The sequence below is a fragment of the Staurois parvus genome, unplaced genomic scaffold (assembly GCF_062004578.1).
Source record: "Staurois parvus isolate SC_StPar_1 unplaced genomic scaffold, SC_StPar_1.0 ptg000025l, whole genome shotgun sequence".
Taxonomy (NCBI): Eukaryota; Metazoa; Chordata; class Amphibia; order Anura; family Ranidae; genus Staurois; species Staurois parvus.
Genome location: NW_028317821.1, coordinates 4,728,086 through 4,746,759, shown reverse-complemented (window position 1 = coordinate 4,746,759; position 18,674 = coordinate 4,728,086). Strand labels below are relative to the sequence as shown.

Below are 18,674 nucleotides of genomic sequence, written 5' to 3'. Positions count from 1 at the left end.
CACCTTCTAATGACAGACTAATACAGAAGCCATAAATTAGCAAGACAAAATACACAGACATCTAAGGTGCCCAAGACATGCACAGTAGTGTAGTTTTAGCAAAAGCAGGCTCCTAACCCTATCATAGATGGATTGAAATTTGGCTGGTTCAGCAGGAATCGCTGAAGTTTGATCCATCGATGACCATTCTCACTAAACAGAAGTCAATCTGATGAGCATCTTATATCAAGAACAGGACTGCTGGAAATGTCTCAATCAGCAGCAATCCTCTGTTAGAATACACTGATCAGCAGCTGAGCCAGCAGTCAGAATACAACCCAGTGGGGAAGATTTCTCCATCCACCTTGAATGTGTGGATGGAGGAATCCATTCTTATTTTATCAGTCAGAGGACTGATTTAGAAAAAGGAGCATCTATGGCCAGCCTAAGCTCAGGTATATATCAATTATGCAGTTTTAACAGCTTTGGCAGTGCATTGTAAAAAGGTGAAATAGTATGGTCATACAGGCATAAATTCATGAATGAAAAAACTAGAATATAATTCCCTCTCCAAACAACCAAACAATGGCAATTTATAAGAAATTCCTAATGCAGAAGAGCGAATTGATGCATTAGAATAGTTTTAAGCCAACTGCCTTCAGTATAAATGAGTGCCAAGGAAACTTTTCTTGGGGCACTGTTAAGCAATGTGACAATTAGTCCTTTATTTTTTCTCCTTTATGCAGGGAGTATATTTCAGATGCATAAAGATGCTGGATCAGAACGACAGCCAAACTAGAATGAATGAACATTGCCTACTCAAAACACTTCTGCATAATACAGATAACAGTTACTGAGCATTCAGTTATAGGATCTTGCATACCTGTAAGTCAAACAGATCAGCCTCCAAACCTTGAAGGGAACTCCAGGATTCAAACAAACTTTGGTTTGTATCATATGACACTTCTTTCCTAAGTAGCAAATATAACAGTGATATTACAAGTGAATTTAACCGATGAAACATTTGCAGAAAACGGGCTGTTTCCACATTCTCAGCAGCTATGTTCCTGCTGTCTAATATCTTCTTGGATATTAGAAACAGTTTTCTGACACTGTTTTATACCTGAAGTTTTGTTTTTCCAATAAAAATGTACTAAAGTGAAACATTTGCAGAAAATGCAGCCTGGACTATAGCCTAGATTTATAAAAAGTCTGTTGGTATGTGGTCTGAGATGCCATAGCTTAAAATGTAAATATGGCATTTGTACTGGTTTGTTGAGTAGTTTTCGAATGGCATCCCTTCAGAGCTCTGCTGAAGGGATGCCCTTTGAAACGCGCCAGCTGCACTGAGTATCTACCCCCATGATGGGATCCGCGCTGGCTTTCTACTTTTCAGGTCCCTTTGAGGACCAATATGCCTGATTTTATTCGCTGTTTGTGAGTATTATTTTACAATTAATAAACTTTGGTTACTGAGGTAATGCGCAAGGTTGGTGCGCTTCTCGTTTTTGATTGCTGAATGGTAAATCACTGATGGAACAAATTGTTTCCTGTGGTGTAATCTACATGGTAGCATACACTCGCCAATCAAATTATACAGGTTTGGAGCATTATAAGTATAAATCAGCACTATATATATATACACACACACACACACACATATATATATATATATATATATATATATATACACACACACACACACATATACATACATATATATATATATATATATATATATATATATATATATATATATATATATATATACACACACACACACATACATATACATACACATACATACACACACACCTCAAAAATCCCTTAAAGTCATATCAATATCCTTCCCCTGAAGTACTAATAAAAATATATATTCATTGACTTAAACCCAAAAACCCACAATTATAGTGAAAAGATCAAAACCCAAAGAGTTTACCCAAAAAATACATATCAAATATATATAAAAGAACAAAAATAAATAAAGTCCCAATATGCAAAGTGTCCAAATAATGTGTCCAAACAAAGATCAATTTGATAGGAAGACGCTTCCTACTCCACTGAAGAAGATGCAAATCAATCACAGGTGCTCTTCAAATACCTCAAAAAACAAAATCTCAACATAGTATATTACCTTTTAAATCCCAGAACTAAAGTGCCACACGTGTATCATCAAAAAAAAAAAAAAAAAGAAAACACTCCAGTGTCACAGCACTCATGTGAGGAAAAAAAAAAAAAAAGAAAAAAAAATTTAAATTTTATAAATATCACTGCAAACTATATATAAAGTGCATAATTACCCTAAAACAAACAAATTCCAGCTTGTAATCAACCACATATGTACAGAGTTTGGAGCATTAGTTCACATCAAAACACCAGAATGATTGTTGGTGTTGAATGGGCTAGTATCAGTATTTTGTAACTGCTCATAGGATTTTCATGCATAGCCTTCAGAGAACGTAGGAAAATTCATCGAGTAGTAAAGTTCCGCAGATGGCATTACATTCTAAACACCTTAATGAGGAAGGTCAGAAAAGAATGGCCATTAAGATTCAGGCTGAAGGAAAGGGCTATAGTAACTCAACTCTAAATAGTCACCAGAAAAGCACTCCCAGAATGCACGTCAAACCTTGAGATGAATTCATTATCTACCGCAAAATTAAAGTTGGCCAGAACTAATTTAAGAGCATCCATTCCACATTTTGACAACTCATTGTGAAGAAGCCTACATCTGGAGAAAATTTTAACCTCCACATACAGAGTACCCCCTGGACCATTGTACTGACTTTAAAGTGAAAACAGCACCAAGTTCACTATACTGACCACTTATGTATTTTTCTGTAGCGTTTTCAGTAAAGGTAAGAGTACAAAAAGAGCCTCTGGGCATCCTGACTCAAGGTAATACAACAAAGTGCATAAACAGAAAGCAAAAAACCAAACAAAAACCTAACTCATCCTTGCTATTCATAGAGCACACATACTGCCACGCTGAGGCAATTATGGCTAATCAAAGAGTAATTGACCCAGGATAACTCATCCCTTCACCACCATCCAAGACACAGCCTCAGGAACTCTAGGATGATACAGCACTGATCACTTTATGGGTCAAGGAGCTCTCAGTACCTTTGTACCCAGGTTTGGGAGTGAACATAGGCAATGCTTTGATGGTCTGGTAGTGGCCCCAGAGTCCTGTTGATCTACAGTGGCAGCATCCGACTCTAGCCAGATATTCCACACCTTGTGGAACTTTTGTGCAGCCTTGAGACATACGTCTCCTTATAAAAAGGTGTATGGCAGAATTACAAGATGTATCCAAAATCCCACACTGGGAGCCTTTCCAAACTTCCATTTAATAATTGATTTCCTAGAGTAAAATGAAAACCTCAGTGGTGTATGAACAGCCCAGGAGGAGGCCAGAGCTTTCACCAGTCCAAGGCAGATGTCAGTTTGTTGTGGGATGGGGATAGTGGGATGGGGATAGTCGATTAAACCTTTTGGTCAGAGGCTTGCAAATTTTTTTTTTTTTTTTTTTAATGTTGGGGGCATGACCAAATTATATGGAAATAATCAGCCAGTTCTGCTTGACAATACCAGCAATGTGGAAGGCAGTTCAGGTAAATACTATGGAGTCTAGATAAAAATATAGAATTTTAAACTGGATCAGCTGATCCCTGGAAGAAACAAGTTGGGAAAATGGGCACTCCCAAATTTCCTCCCAATCCTCACTATCCAGCTCCACCAGCCAGGAAGATCTCAATTTGTCCAGACTATGATGCAGAGTAGGCTGCAAGGTCCTATATATGGTTCAGAGGGGTTGAAGAGACTCATCCCAGAGGAGTGATTCAATATCAAAACTGTTGTATAATCAGAGGTGAACTTCCAAATTGAGTGGACAAAGCCTGGTGTAGCTGAAGGATCTGGAAGACATAGAAGTTAGGCAAAACTGGCGTTTGAGGATGTCATATTTTAGGGATGCAATTCTCACAGATGTGGGCCAAATAATGCACACCACCAACAGCCCAGAGTGAAGGAACTGGAACAGAGAAAAATAGGAGATTTGGATTCATCCACAAGGGGGTATTGGGAGAATAGCATCTAGGAGGAATTCCCAGCGGGAGGGGTTACTTGAATCCATGCCATGAAGTAGTTTCTATAGCAATCCGGCAAGAAAGTCAGATGAGCGGGACTCCCTTATTTATCATATCACATAGAAGACTTCTTGTATGCAAGTTTTAGTGAAAAAGTTAGAAAAAGAAAAAAAATATAATAAATTATAAAAGGTTGGGTATCCATTTATATTTGGCACCTCATCTTTCATATTTCACCAAAATAAGGGGTAATACATGTATATTGCATTTTGTGTCCTAAAATTAAATATATTTTTACTGAATTTTGCACCAATAAGCCATTGCATAAATATTGTGTGACAAATTGGAACTTCACTTTATGCTCCATGGACTTTAGACCTAAAATGATTTCTTAAAAACATGAAAAAAAACTGCCCTGGCAGAAAAAGGGTTAGATTCCTTGCCCATGGAATATATTTTGCAGTGTTTTTACCTACAGTCTGTACTGGCAGAAGGGTGCAATTTTTGGTTTATTCCATGTAGTGACCTGTGTGTTAACCACTTCTAAAGGCTGAGCATACATTCTACAATTTTCTTATTCAATTCCTTTAGGTTAGGTTTGACCTCACATTGTGTGGTTTTGCTAAATCTATGGAAAATTGTACAATTGTATAATTTATGGCCAGTCTAGGCCCTGCACTTTGAGCTATCAACTTCTGAATGTGTAGGTACAACTATTGTGGCGTGCGTTGTGTATACAGTGAGTAGGCTCAGGATTTATTAACCGTACCCCTTTAAACCCCTCCCACTATTCATGTAATTTGGCCACACCCACAATCAGGTGCTGCAGACACTATTCTATGTGTGCAGGGGGAAGGAAGTGGGGCAGTGTTAAACGTTTTTGGCCTCCATTACCAGATATGACAGGTATGCCACTGATGTTATGATCACTGCTACCCATATGTTTTTATATGGACATTAGTAATAAGTTGTAAGTGTCGCAATGTAAGTGTCACAATCGTACACCCAGAGATTGACGCAGTCCTCCATTTTGTTAAGAAATCTCCATGTTGTCCCTCATTCTCCCCCTTCCCTCTGTTAATCCACAGGGACATGTGTGTTGGAAGTGTCTCAAGGTGCCTGGTTGTCAGAGAGCTGTGCAATATCACACCTCGGAAAAGATAACACAAGCCTTCCCAGGAGTTCAAGGCAATCCAACGAAGCAAGAACCAGATAAAACACTTTTAAAATCCATTTTCCCCTATGTCTCACATCTTGGAATATGAGAGACTTACATAAAAAACAGGCACATCGTCAGATTGGCCAAAAGGAGACGAACCGTTTGATAGGTCACTCCTTGACTGGAATACATAGGAAAGCAGAAAAGTAGATCTCGTGAACCATTCAGTGTAGAATTTCATATTTCATATCTAATCAATCCTCAGACGTGTCTGCATAATAATCTACCTGCGGGTGGAGTGTCACTTGTGCATATGGAAAGTTATGAGCCAAAATATGAACTAGAAGAGATTTTGGCTCTAGTTTAAGTCTACGCCCAGACCTTCCAGCCCTAAATGGGGTATTGGTCCGTGACTTCAGAGACACCCCCTGCTGGGGAACTACAAAATGAGCTGTTAGGCCTAAGAAAGTAAGTTATTATTATTATTATTATACAGTATTTATAAAGCGCCAATAGTTCACTCAGCGCTGTACATTACAAAGGGGGACAGAACATGTGACAGAACAATACCAATACAATGCAAAACATGAGGGGATCGAGGGCCCTGCTCTTTCGAGCTTACAATCTAGAAGGGATGGAGAGGAGATAGCTGTGGGGGATGGAGTGGTAGGAAGAGTGGAGGAGGTCAGCAAGTTAGCAGGGGGTGAGGTAGGCTTCCCTGAAGAGATGGGTTTTCAGGGTGCGCCTAAAGGAGAGGAGAGTAGGTGATAATCTGATGGGTTGGGGCAGGGAGTTCCAGAGGATGGGTGACACCCTGGAGAAGTCCTGGAGGCGGGCATGGGAGGAGGAGACCAGGGAACTAGAGAGAAGGAGGTCTTGTGAGGAGCGGAGTGTGCGTTGAAGAATTCTCCCTTTTTCTCAGAACCACCTGGGGAGACCCGCACCCTTTCGCTCTGAAACTTGATCTGCTAACCCATAGCTCTTTATTGCAAAAAACAAATTCCTTCCTCTAAAAGAGTGCTACTGTGTTTGTATAACCCTCTGTATAACCGGCCTGTGGTGACCACGTTATACAGACGATTATCTCAACCATTATATTGTTATAGCTGATATCGCAGAGTTTCCTCTGTACAAAAAGGAGGTGGCAGTGTGAAGGGTTAATTGCGTAATTAACCTGACCCAGTAACAATCGCATTCAGGCTGCTGGTACACAGATTGTGGTCCAATTAGCTGGAAAATCATTGTGAAGGGTGCAGCTGGGTGTGGCATTGTTACGCACGTGACATCGCAGTTTTAGATTGGCTAGTCCTTCAGCCACGAGTTTGGTGAGAAGGGCTGGGGTCTGACGCCACGTTCGTCACATATTGGTGGCAGCGATCGTCACATATTGGTGGCAGCGATCCTGGGATCGTCACAGTAAGTGCACATGCAACTCAATATCAAAGCATCTTGAAAGCCCCCCAATTGAGAACAATTGATAAGACACTTGTGATCATTTCAGATTGTGTGCAACATGTTGTACAGTCACCAATTCAAAATTCTCTCATTCCACTTTCAGGACATTATCGACAGTCAGTACCCAGTTAAAAATGATGTAAACTGACAACACTGTACCCAGGTTTCCAAACAAAACTAGATTTCTATCCACTAGCTTACCAACACAAACCACAAATTAGTAAGGGTCTCTAGCTATGCATCCTAAATACACCCATATTTTAGTACTCCTTAAGCTATTAACCTTTTTCCTGGTGCCCCAGGTCATTTACCACCCTTGCAGCACCCACTGATCAAACGGCGGTTAAAAAAAAAAAAACAAATCACATGACTTTTCATAAAACAAGGGCATTTTTAAAGTCATCAAGACCTTGGTAAACATGAATGGGAGACTTACTCAGATGACAGCTCTTCAGGGGGATCCCAAGCATGAAGAGCACGCCTCCAAAGTTTAATCTGCATGTCCCATGATCGCCGACTATATTTCCTATATTTGTTGGGCGTACGAGGGTGAATACCTGGCTCCCTTTCCGATCTGCATAAACAAAATCACACATTATAATAAACCTGCCAACTAACTTGAGACTTTGCATGTGGAATTTTGTTTAGCCATTGGGAAAAGAAAGCTGTGTAAGCTAGGAGACACGGATACCTATATAGCACTATGGACTTTCTGGACAAGTGCAGGCTAATGCTGTAAGCTACATACATCTACAAACGCCAACACCCACCCAGATGTACTGTATGTGATGAATACAATTCTCACCCTGTGCAGAGATTTCTAGCACATGGGACAACAGTCTAAGCCAGGGGTCCTCAAACTTTTTAAACAGGGGGCCAGTTCACTGTACCTCATACAGTTAAGGGACAATCTATAGTTTGAAAAAAATATGAATGAACTCCTACATATATGCCGGTGCAGGGGCATACTTGGCACACAGCTCAGCAGGTCTACAGACAGGAGAAGGCAGCCATTTATGTACTGGTCACCAGTCCTGCATACAGACTGCACACTTGAGGCTTCAGCATAGTCTCCCCTCCCCAGTATATTCTTGCGCCCAGCAGTGGTGTATTAATTTCTGGTGCTGCCCTAGGCAACACAAGAATCAGGCACCAAGCCTCCCCGTCACCTCCATCCTCCACCAAATAAGGAGTTTGCCTCATGGTAAATACACTGCTGGGGAGGTGTATTGTACATGAGGTGTACTGTAAATTGGGAGGTTATTGTAGGTCATTACTGGGGGGGATGTATTGTAGATCAGTAGGTGGGGAGTGTACTGTTCGTATTGGGTGATAGGGGGGAGGTGTACTGTAGGTAGATACTGGGGGAGGTGTATTGTAGGGTTAAGACTAAACCCTTAGCCTACAACACACCTCCATCTACATACAGATCTATAATACACCTCCCCCACTACCCAACCATTTAGGGGGAGGTGTATTATGGATCGGTGCCTCCTGGGCATGCTTCCTCAGCACCTTTTGCTTGTACTGGGTGATGAGCTGCTATTTGCCCTCTCAGTAGCTCCAGCTGGTGGCTCTGTACAGGCTGCCTCCAGGCTCTGTAGCACAGCCACCGCCAGCATCAACTCCTTCACTGCCTTCCCCTCATAGCAGCCGATCAGCCGCTCCTTCTCTGGGTATATGGAGGCAGTTGGAAAGTAAAAAGTACTAACCTGCAAAAGCAGCAGCATGCCATCCCCACACCCTCCAGCAGCACGCAGCCGCCTCACCAGGTCCCCGTTCCTACCACTTCTTCTGGGGGGAAGCGCCCAGGTCACTCGCCCACCCCTCCTCGTTTTGGCTAATGGGTGGGCTGGATAATTGACTTTGGTGGGCCATATCTGGCTCGCACACTGTAGTTCCATAGTTTGAGGACCCCTGATCTAAGCCCTAGTATAAAATCACTGGGGAAAGTACAGCTACAATACCACTCAATACAAGAGGGTTCAGATGGCTACATCCATCACTGCCACACCTAGAAAGAAATGTAACAGTTTACACTACATTAGCTTCTTTAGAGGTAAATGTCTTAATTTCCAAATGAAGCATTCAGAGCTTTAACGATTTGAAACTATTGTTGAAGGTTACATTCACTTTTGTCCAAGTAGAGAAAGGTCGGCACCCAGCCATTCAGTTCATAAAAAGTTGCAGTTCATAAAAAGTTGTGGCTATGACTTCAGCAGCCCATAGATTAAGCAATTTGCTTTCTTTCCACCTCAGATGGAAGAAAAGAAAATTGTTCGAATCCTCCATCACCACAGACAGCGTTGATGGGGGAATCGCTCCCACAGCACTATTTTGTTCTGCCTGTGGGGAACACAATAACGGCTGGTGGTTATAGCCACTGGCAGTGGTTACATGCAAAAAAAATCTGACCGGTATACTGAAGTCAATTGATGTACTGAAGATGAGCTATGATAGACTTCAGCACAACCGGCCTGCCCATAGATGGATCAAATCTTGGCCAGTCACTGCTGGACCAGCTGAGATTTGATCAATTTATGGCCAGCTTAAAGCCCGTAAGGGCAGAAACACGTCTGTATATATTGAGTAATTAATTTTTTGTCCCTATGGGTTTATAATAAGATTTTATATGCACTGAACGCCTGGGTGCTGGTCTTTCTGTACTTGGATGTATGTTTCAACAGCGTGTCTGGCTGTGGTCTCCGTACAGGTGAAGTAACTCCTATAATTTATAGGGAGTCCATAGGTTGTAGCACCATGATTTTGTATAATGGACATTCACACTTTTGTATGGAACAGACAGTATATATGCAAGAAACCCAGTGAGGGGGTCCCGGCGATTAGACCAATTGAAAGCATTGGGAGGCTACCAGCTCCCACAGCTAACTGCAGCAGTTATGTAATTGCTATGCAGCAACCACCTGTTACCGATTGGCCCTGGCCACACTGTTTGGATTTCTCATGTACACGTCACGTCAATTTGCAAGTATAAATGTGGCCTTAAACAGTGCATGAAAAGGTTACAGAAAATTACAAATACTGTAATTTAATATTATAATCTGTAAACTTAAAAAAAAAATAAATAAAAAAAAAATACTCAAGTCCGCAGGGTTTTTGCCACAGCGATGTCTGCAGCAACAACATTATACCCCGAATACAGATGTAACATGTTACAAAAAGGTTAACTTACCCTTTAACCACACTTCATGAAAGTAGTTCCATTACAGCAAGAAGAATAAAAAAAGTTTGGCTCTGGGAGATCAATTTCCAGTCAAACAGGTCAATACAGCCAGTCATGACAGATGTGTATGCCTCAAACTATTCTCTAGACTGGTTTACAATTTAACCATGTACTACAACAGGGCCACAGTAAAGTTTTTTTTTTGAAGATCCTGGGCTGTAATGTTTATAGGTCTCTGCATTCCAACATGAAAATGTGTTTTAAGCATGGTATGGCTTAAAGTGGTTGTAAAATTCAGACATGAAATATGAGCAAAGCACACCCCTTCTACGCTGTGTACTTCTCTATCCAAAGCACAGAGTGTGATTTCTCTCAGCTGCTCATTCATGTTATCCGACAGGTTTTCCCAACACGAGAAAAAATAAAAAATTCTCCAATCAGGGATCAGAGCTCCCTTCACCAAAATCTACACCGAGACAAAATCCTTTTATTTTTTAGAACGATCTACAGAAGAGATGGCTGCAGATGCAGCTGCAATTTGTGTAGGATGATTTGTTTCATCTGTGTATCACCTGATGCTAGTCACTTCATTGGGTATATGCGAGTGGTTTCAACCACATTAAGCATTGCCATGAGATTTAAATGTTACCATTTTTAAGGACTTTTGAGGTTTGGAGAAAATGAGGGTAGCATTGTTTAGTATGACCTGCCCATTCAGTCCACCCCTTTTGGAGTTTGTCAGACCTCACAGCTCCCGCCACTGAATGGAGACCTAAGAGAGCAAAGAAACCATGTTAATGCTGGGGAGGGGGGTTAAAGCATACTAACCTACTTGCTCTGAATGGACAAAAGCACTAGCGTGACACTAGTATGCTTTTTAGCATTAAAAGCAAACATTGCAGGTGCTAATATGTTTCTGAGTAACATTGTCCTCATTTTAGAGTCTAAGACCAGGTTCACATGTGTGGGATTGGTTTCAGTGCGACTTGTAAAAGGAGTCTGGTGCGATTTCGTTTAGCAGGTCAGGAGTGAATATATTTTTTTTTTTTTATTAAGTGTATGACACTTGAAAATCACATCTGAACCGGACACAAAAAAATAAAATAAAATAAATTGCACTGCCAACTCCATAGAGTGCTATTTTGGTTCACATATCATGCGAATTGGATGCAGTACAAAGAACGCATCCAATTTGCATACATGTGAACCAGGGATTAGACTTCAGGAAAAGTGTATTGGTAAGGCATGACCAGAGACAAGGCAAGCGCTGCTATAGGTGGTTAGCTGAAATTTATTATGGTGTGCAAACAGAAAAATAAAAAAGTATCCTGCTGAAAAGGACAGGCCTGTAGAAGACAGCAAATCCAACTGGCAGAATTTAAAAAAAAAAAAAAAAAAAAAAAAAGAAAAAAAAAAGGATTTCCATAAACACACCTTGTACCATGCAAAAAAAATCAGGTCTTCTAAAAGCCAAAAACTGATATGCTGTGTACAGGAGATATCCCCATGCTTTGGCCAAAAAGGTCCACTTTTTTGGCAAATTAGGTATCCCCATAGAAGCCAATACACGTGCAATCTTTCAACCACAGCACATACTTGAGTGGGTGAAAAAAAATAGTGAATGGAATGTTTTGGGTCAGTTTCTTTCAAGTTTACATATTTGTATACAGTTTTAAAGTACTTACCAATTATCCAAGAGTATGTAAACTTTTAGCAAACATAATATACAGTATGTACCATAGCAAAACAAGAAATTAGATGTTTTGTCTGCTCACTCAAAGGATTCATATTCAACTGTAGGTCATAACAGAATGGCACAATCAAAAATCTGCATACCCCTAGTTCAATACTGTGTATTGTTCCCTTTAGCATCAATGACAGCGTGCAGTCTTTTGTAATAGTCTATGAGGCCCTGAATTCTTGGTGGTATAGCCGCTCCTTTGTCTTGGCAAAATGCCTTCATGTCATGTGAAATATTTGGTCATCTTGCGTGAACTGCAAGTTTGAAATCTCCCCAGACTGGCTTATATTAAGGAGACTGATGACCACTCCAGTGGTTACAGCAGAAAAAGGTGAAGGTTCTAGAGTGGCCAACTTGGTCTTGTGCTGCGGGCCATTGTCATGCTGGAAAGTTCAAGGGCGTCCCGTGCACTGTTTTCATGCAGAAGAATGCAAATAGTCTGCAAATATTTTCTGATAACATGCTGCATTCACCTTGCCATCAATTTTCGCAAGGTTCCCTGTGCCTTTAGAGCTCACACCTTCAAAGCATAAGTGAGCTACCAGCATGCTTAACAGTGGGGATGGCATTCTTGTTGCTATAGGCCTTGTTCACCCCTCTCCAAAAAGGTAGAGTTTATGGTTGTGAAACTATTTTGGTCTGGTCACTCCTGATTATGGTGTGCCACAAGCTGTGAGGCATGTCAAGGTATCGAGGAATATTTTAACCAGGCTTTTGTGTTGCATTGGCACAGTATAGGCTTCTTTCTGGCAACTCGACCATGCAGCTTATTTTTGTTCATATATTATCATACTGTGCTCCTTGAAACAACCAGTCTTCTTCCAGAGCAGCCTGTATTTCTCCTGAGTTTACTTGTGGCAGAATGTGTGAGAGCAACAGAAGGAGGGCCAAAAGACAGATCCAAAAAACCTGACTGGTTGCTTTGGAGGAAGTTCCAGTATCAGATGTGTTCCAGGATCATCAGATGACTGGTAAAGGGGGGGGGGGGGGGGGGGTCAGTGGACTGGAGCCTGGCCTGAATAGAAGACTAAAGTCCTGAGGTGAGATCCCACTCACAGGTTTGGGCTGAGAGAGGAAACAGACAAAGCGAGTAAATTTCTGGGAGAAGAGTTATGCTTTAATCTGATCATCTTCAGTTTTTTCCTACTGCTGCTCTGGAGTGATGGCATCTGGCCACAAAGTATGACCGTTTCGGAGGACGTACTAATTGGAGGTGACTGATGTGGAGCCAGGTTTTCCATTGAAACATCAGGCTTTTATGACCACTCTAATTTGAGGGTCATATCCATCTGGTAAGCTGCTTGGCTCTATCACCATGGTGCAGTGTGTTAACTTCTCACGGAATTGGGGTTGAGCTCCTACCTTTGAATGAAGATTTTGCATTTATATTTGCATCTACAGGTGTACCTCGGTTTACAAACGCCTCGGTTAACGTAATTTTCAGTTTACAAAAGACAATCCATTGCAAATGTCTCGGTTTACAATTTTTTTCTCTCAATACGAAGTGCATGTCAGTGCCAATTTTTAAATGCAATTGCCGGCTTTTTTTCCCCTCACAGAATTAGTTGTCACTTTCTCCAGATACTTTGTTTCTTTTATCTCAGGAAACAAAGGAAACCTTGTTTCTTACAACTTGGGGAAATAAACGAAAGGAAACACTTTCTTTTAGCTTGGGGGAAAGTGACAGCTGATTCTCTGAGCTATCGTGAAGACAATAAAAAAAAAAAGCTGGTACTTACATTTAAAAACGGACACTGACCTATAGTGACAGCAACTACTTTTTTCTGACCTTTGGAATGGATTAATTGGTTTTCAATGCATTCCTATGGGAAACCACGTTTCGGTTTACGAATTTTTCACAATAAGAAATGTCCTGGAGAATACATTAAATTCGTAAACCGAGGTACACCTGTATATTTAAGGAATTGTTTTTAATTATAGGGACTGTAATTGTCAGCACTTTAGCGCTGCCACAAATTAATTATGTTATATTTGGTGATAAAAACAAGTTTATGCTGGCTGCTTTGGGGTGGTTTATCCAAGTTAATTAGGAAGAATCAATTAGTCAATTAGGAAAAATGCTAAAATGGTGACTTTTGGGGTGCTTCTATTTAGCCCCTTGTCTAGTCCTGCATGAAGAATGCCCAACATCAGGAAAAAACCAACAAAAAAAAAAATAAACTAGGAGCACTCAAAGGATCAACATTTTTACTCTTGAAAGTAGCGATTACTTTGTCAGAGACCACCTTTTGAGGGTCCCAGCTCAAAAGCACCAGGCAGTCAGATTTATCTGCTTTTGGATGCAGAACTGGTCATCGGAAGAAACCAATGTCGGCATGGGAGAGGAATTATCTGGCCACCATTATTGAAGCATAAATCTCACTCTCCTGTGTCAGCAAGAAGCTATAGCAATTACTTCCTCCCACTCCTGTCAGGTTTTCATTAAAACCCTTGGAAGAATAGGCAGAGGGGAATCGAAAAAGAACAGTCTCGTGCCTCTGAGGGCACTCAATCCATCTAAAAGGTCCCTCTTGTAAGGATACCACCTTGGAAAAAAGGGATTTGCCTCTTGTGGCAAGAAAATAGATCTGGGGATGCCCTCCATGATCTAGGAATTGTCAAACACCATTTTGCAGATCCAATTTCTTGTGGCTGGACTTTGTTTTACTCTCAGATGTACTGCTGCTAAAATATATCCCTCTGCCCAGAACATATCTTTTGGCTTAAATCCCACAATGACTCCTTGTACCACCCTGTGTTCACAAAATATACTATTGTGGTATTGTCTTAAAAGATTTACTCCTTTAATTCTTTAGCTTCTTCAGGGACAAAAAAAAAAAAAAAAAAAAAAAAAAAGTTATTTTACCACATCCTGCACCAGTTCACCTATACTGCCTGAGATTCTTTGCATGTAGCTTCAAACGCTTTCCATTCAGAGTAAGCTTTATCAGGTGACTGGGGAGAGAGATCCATAGGAGGAGACTGGACATAGTCCGCATAAGATTACAGAGCCGAATTGGTCTTGCAAACCTCCATCAACTACTGCATTATAGAAGGCAATACTTCTACAGCTATTTTGTCATTGCATTTAGTACATAAAGGTTTGGAGCGTGAATCAGTCTAGAACACTAGTCTCCAAACTGCGGCCTGAGGGCTAGATACAGCCCTTCGCTAGCCTTTACTTGGCCCTTGGGGCACTATTCCTCCCACCGATTAGAGACAACACTGACACCAACAATGGGGCATAATTCCCCCAAATGACACTAATGTTGGTGCATTATTCCTCCCACTGACAATAACTGGGCAACTATTCCTTCCACCAATGACTGTGTACTGTTCCTCCTGACCACCATCACTATGCAACTGAACACCAAATCTAAGGCCTTGTTTACTCACGGATGTTGGGCCTGGGACATGCTCTACTCCCGCAGGACGCAATCCAGCACCCCTAAAACTGTGAAGGACAGTAAACCAGCCCTTTGTTTTGAAAGTGGAGACCCCTGGTCTAGCACTACAAATAATAAATTGATAACTGGCTAAAAAGTTATTTTTCTTTGCAACCATAGTGACCATATTCTAAGGAAAACCGTTTATAACCGATTAAAGGTTTCAGGTAATGTCATCCTAAAGCAGAACTAAACTTAAAATATTCACCTTCCAGAGATGCAACAGTATTCTCTTGCCAGCTGCTGTGATTTTTCCTGGGTTCAGTTTCTGGCCTCTTGATTGGCCAGTAGGAGGATGGAGTCTTCCTGTGCATGCACACTGGAATCAGTCATTCAAGCATACAGAGTGTGCCAGGAATGCGCAGCTCCGTGTACATGCAATAAAATACTGAGCAGGCAAGTGAAGCTTTTCTACAAAGTGTGAAGAGTTACTATCCTCTTCTCAAAATCTCATTGCTTTACCACTCTGCTCCACTCCAAAGCTTATACACATCACCCTCCCTTCTACCATCTCCCTACTACTGCTCTCATCACCTCCTGCTAATACTTTACTCACCTGCTGACCCAATCACCAGGACAGGAAGGCATGTGCACTCATACATCCCGCTCCCATTTTACTTTCCTCACCCTCCTTCTCCTAACCTCTGGGGATATCTCCCCAAACCCTGGTCCTCCAGTATCTCACCCCCACACCAAGCACCCTCCTTCCTTTGGGAATAGTTGCAATCCACTCAACTTAATCTCAATCCCCGTGTTCCTAAAAACCACCCTCCCTTTTTCATGTGCACTCTGGAATGCCCACTCTGTAATAAGCTTACCTCTGTCCATGACCTTTTTTGTCTCACACGCCCTTAAGCTACTAGCAATTAGAAAAACTGGCTTCAAACATCAGATTCTGCTTCTCCCGCAGCACTTTCCTATGGAGGCCTTCTCTGGACTCACTCACCCAGACCCAGTGGTCAGAAAGGAGGTGGAGTTGGTTTGCTTCTATCCCCACTAATCACCTTTCAAGTCCTTCCTATCCTTTTCTTTGAGACTCACTGCATTCGGCTGTTTTCTCCAATTTCTGAGGACTGCAGTGATCTACCAGTCTCCAGGACTGGTATTGCACTTTGATTACTTCTCTGCTTGGCTACTTTTTCTACTCTCTCCTCTGAACTACCCACTATCATTTTTAGAGATTTAACATACCCATTAATGTGAACAACCCAGCTACATCCCAACTCTTCAACCTAACCTCATCTTTTGCCTTAACATAATGGATACAGTCCCTCCACTCACTCTGATGGGAATACATTAGACCATGGTTTTCTCCCATCTTTGAACTCCCTACTACCCCACAAACACCCCCTTTCCTCTTTGATCACAATCTCATCACCTTCACAGTGTCCTCATCTTCAAACACTTATCCCTCCAAGCAGCAAGCAATTACCCGCAGAAACCTTCACAACTTAAACCCTGCTCCTTTTCACTCTGCAACTGACCAACTCTATGACAGAATCTCTCCTTGTCCTGCCCTGACCACTGCTGTCTACAACAGTTCGCTTTCATCCACACTAGACTCACTTGCTCCTCTTATACAAAGCATCAGGCCCCGACCATTACAACCGTGGCAGACCGACACCAGAAATCTTAAGCGACAGTCATGCACTGGAGCGATTGTGGCATAAAACCAAATCTCTGCAAGCATTCACCCTATATAAATCTGCTTTCTTAAGATACAATTCTTCCCTTCTTCCCTCCATGCTGCCAAACAAGCCTACTTTGTCACTCTTATTAATACCTTGTCATCCAGTCCTCATCCTCTTCTAACACTCTACTTTCTCCACCTCCACCCAGTAACTCACTCACGGCTTACGAGAATGGAAATCATTTAAAAAACAAGATTGATGCAATTTGTGGGGGCATCTCTGCTATACAGACATCTATCCCACTTAGCATACCTTATACTAAACCTCCCTCAACACATTCCTCTTTTGACCTTACTACTGCTGAAGAGGTCACTAAAGTTTGATCAGAAGCCCGTCTCACCATGTGCCCCCTGGATTCTGTCCCCTCTCAACTACTACGTCACCCTCTTCTGTCCTATGCTCTTTCATATCTTCATTCTCTCCCCTTTACCTCTAAACTCTTAGGACACTTAGTGAGGTAGGAGCTCAGGCGATTGTAGACTGACCACAACCTTCTTTACCCTTTACAGTTTGACTTTCGCTCACTACACTCAATTGAAACTGCCCTACTAAAACTAATTTACTAACTGCTAAAACCAATGGCCACTACTTCATACATTTACTACTTGACCTTTCTGCGGCTTTTGATACTGTTGACCATCCCTTCCTCAAAAAAACTCCATTCTTGGCCTCAGACTCTGCTCTCTCCTGGTTCTCCTCCTACCTCTAATTGTCTCCTCCTCTCCACTTCCTTTCTGTAGGGGTCCGTCAAAGTTCTCTCCTTGGACTCCTCCATCTACATCTCCTCCCTTGGTCACTTGATAAACTCCCATGGCTTTAAGTACCATCTCTATGCTGATAACACAAATCTATCTTTCTACTCCTCATCCCTTTAGTCTCCTCTCGCATTGCTAACCTAAGTGACATATCAGCATGGATGTCACTCCACTTCCTCAAACTAAATCTTTAAAAAAAATGGAGCTCATACCATTTCCTTCAGCCCATGCCCCCTCCCCTGAATTCTCCATCAAGATCAATAATACATCCATCAGTCCCTCCCCTCATGCCAGGGTACTAGGTGTAATCCCAGACTCCCATCTGTCCATTTCAGCCCCAAATCCAATCACTGTCCAAATCTTGTAGACTTCACCTCCACAACATCTCCAAGATATGCTCATTCTTAACCTCTGAAACCAGTAAGCAACTTATTCCACTCCCTTGTTATCTCTCGCCTTGAATATTGTAACTCCCTCATTGGCCTACCTAATCGCAGACTATCCTCTGTTCAGTCTATCATGAATGCTGCTGCCAGACTCATCCACCTTACTAACCGTTCCATATCTGCCACCCCTCTTTGCCAATCCCTCCACTGGTTTCCCATTGCCCAACAAATAGCATTCAAAACCTTAACATATAAAGCCATTTATAACTCTGCCCCAAATTAAATCACCAATCTCATCTCCAAATATCACCCAAACCATCCTCTCCTCGCAGGACCTCCTGCTCTCTAGCTCCCTTGTCTCCTCCTCCTCCCATGCTCATCTCCAGAGCCTACCCCCCCATCCTCTGGAACCCTCTACCCAAATCTATCCAACTATCACCTACTCTGCCATTTTTTAGGTGATCTCTGAAAACCTCTTCAGGGAAGCCTATCCTGCCTCTAGCTAATAACGGAATCTATTCCTTCTATCAGTCCATCCCCCACAGTTATTACGTTTTGTACCACCAGCCCCTCCAGATTGTAAGCGCCAAGGAGCAGGCCCTCCTAACCCTCTTGTATTGAACTGTATCGTAGCTGTATGGTCTCCCTTTATATTGTAAAGCGCTGGTGCTAAATAAATCCTGTATAATAGTTAAGCATTAAAAAGCCTGCACAGAACGTGAAAGACAGTCTGTTGCATGGAATTCCTGTTAAGACACAATTCATCACTAATGGGGTACTTTTATTGCAT

General features: G+C 41.8%; 1 protein-coding gene across 3 annotated transcripts in view; it reads right to left on the bottom strand.

The window, feature by feature from the left end:
• The window catches only part of LOC149471195 (oocyte-specific histone RNA stem-loop-binding protein 2-like), a 53,106-nt gene that overhangs the window by 3,267 nt on the left and 31,165 nt on the right, over window positions 1–18,674 (bottom strand). For all 3 annotated transcript variants that reach the window (XM_089694001.1, XM_089694009.1, XM_089694017.1), the window contains exons 6-7: window positions 7,118–7,255; window positions 863–950 (exon numbers count right to left, since the gene is read on the bottom strand). In XM_089694001.1, the coding sequence (XP_089550127.1) occupies window positions 863–950; window positions 7,118–7,255 (226 nt within the window). The remainder of the gene's footprint in view (window positions 1–862; window positions 951–7,117; window positions 7,256–18,674) is intronic.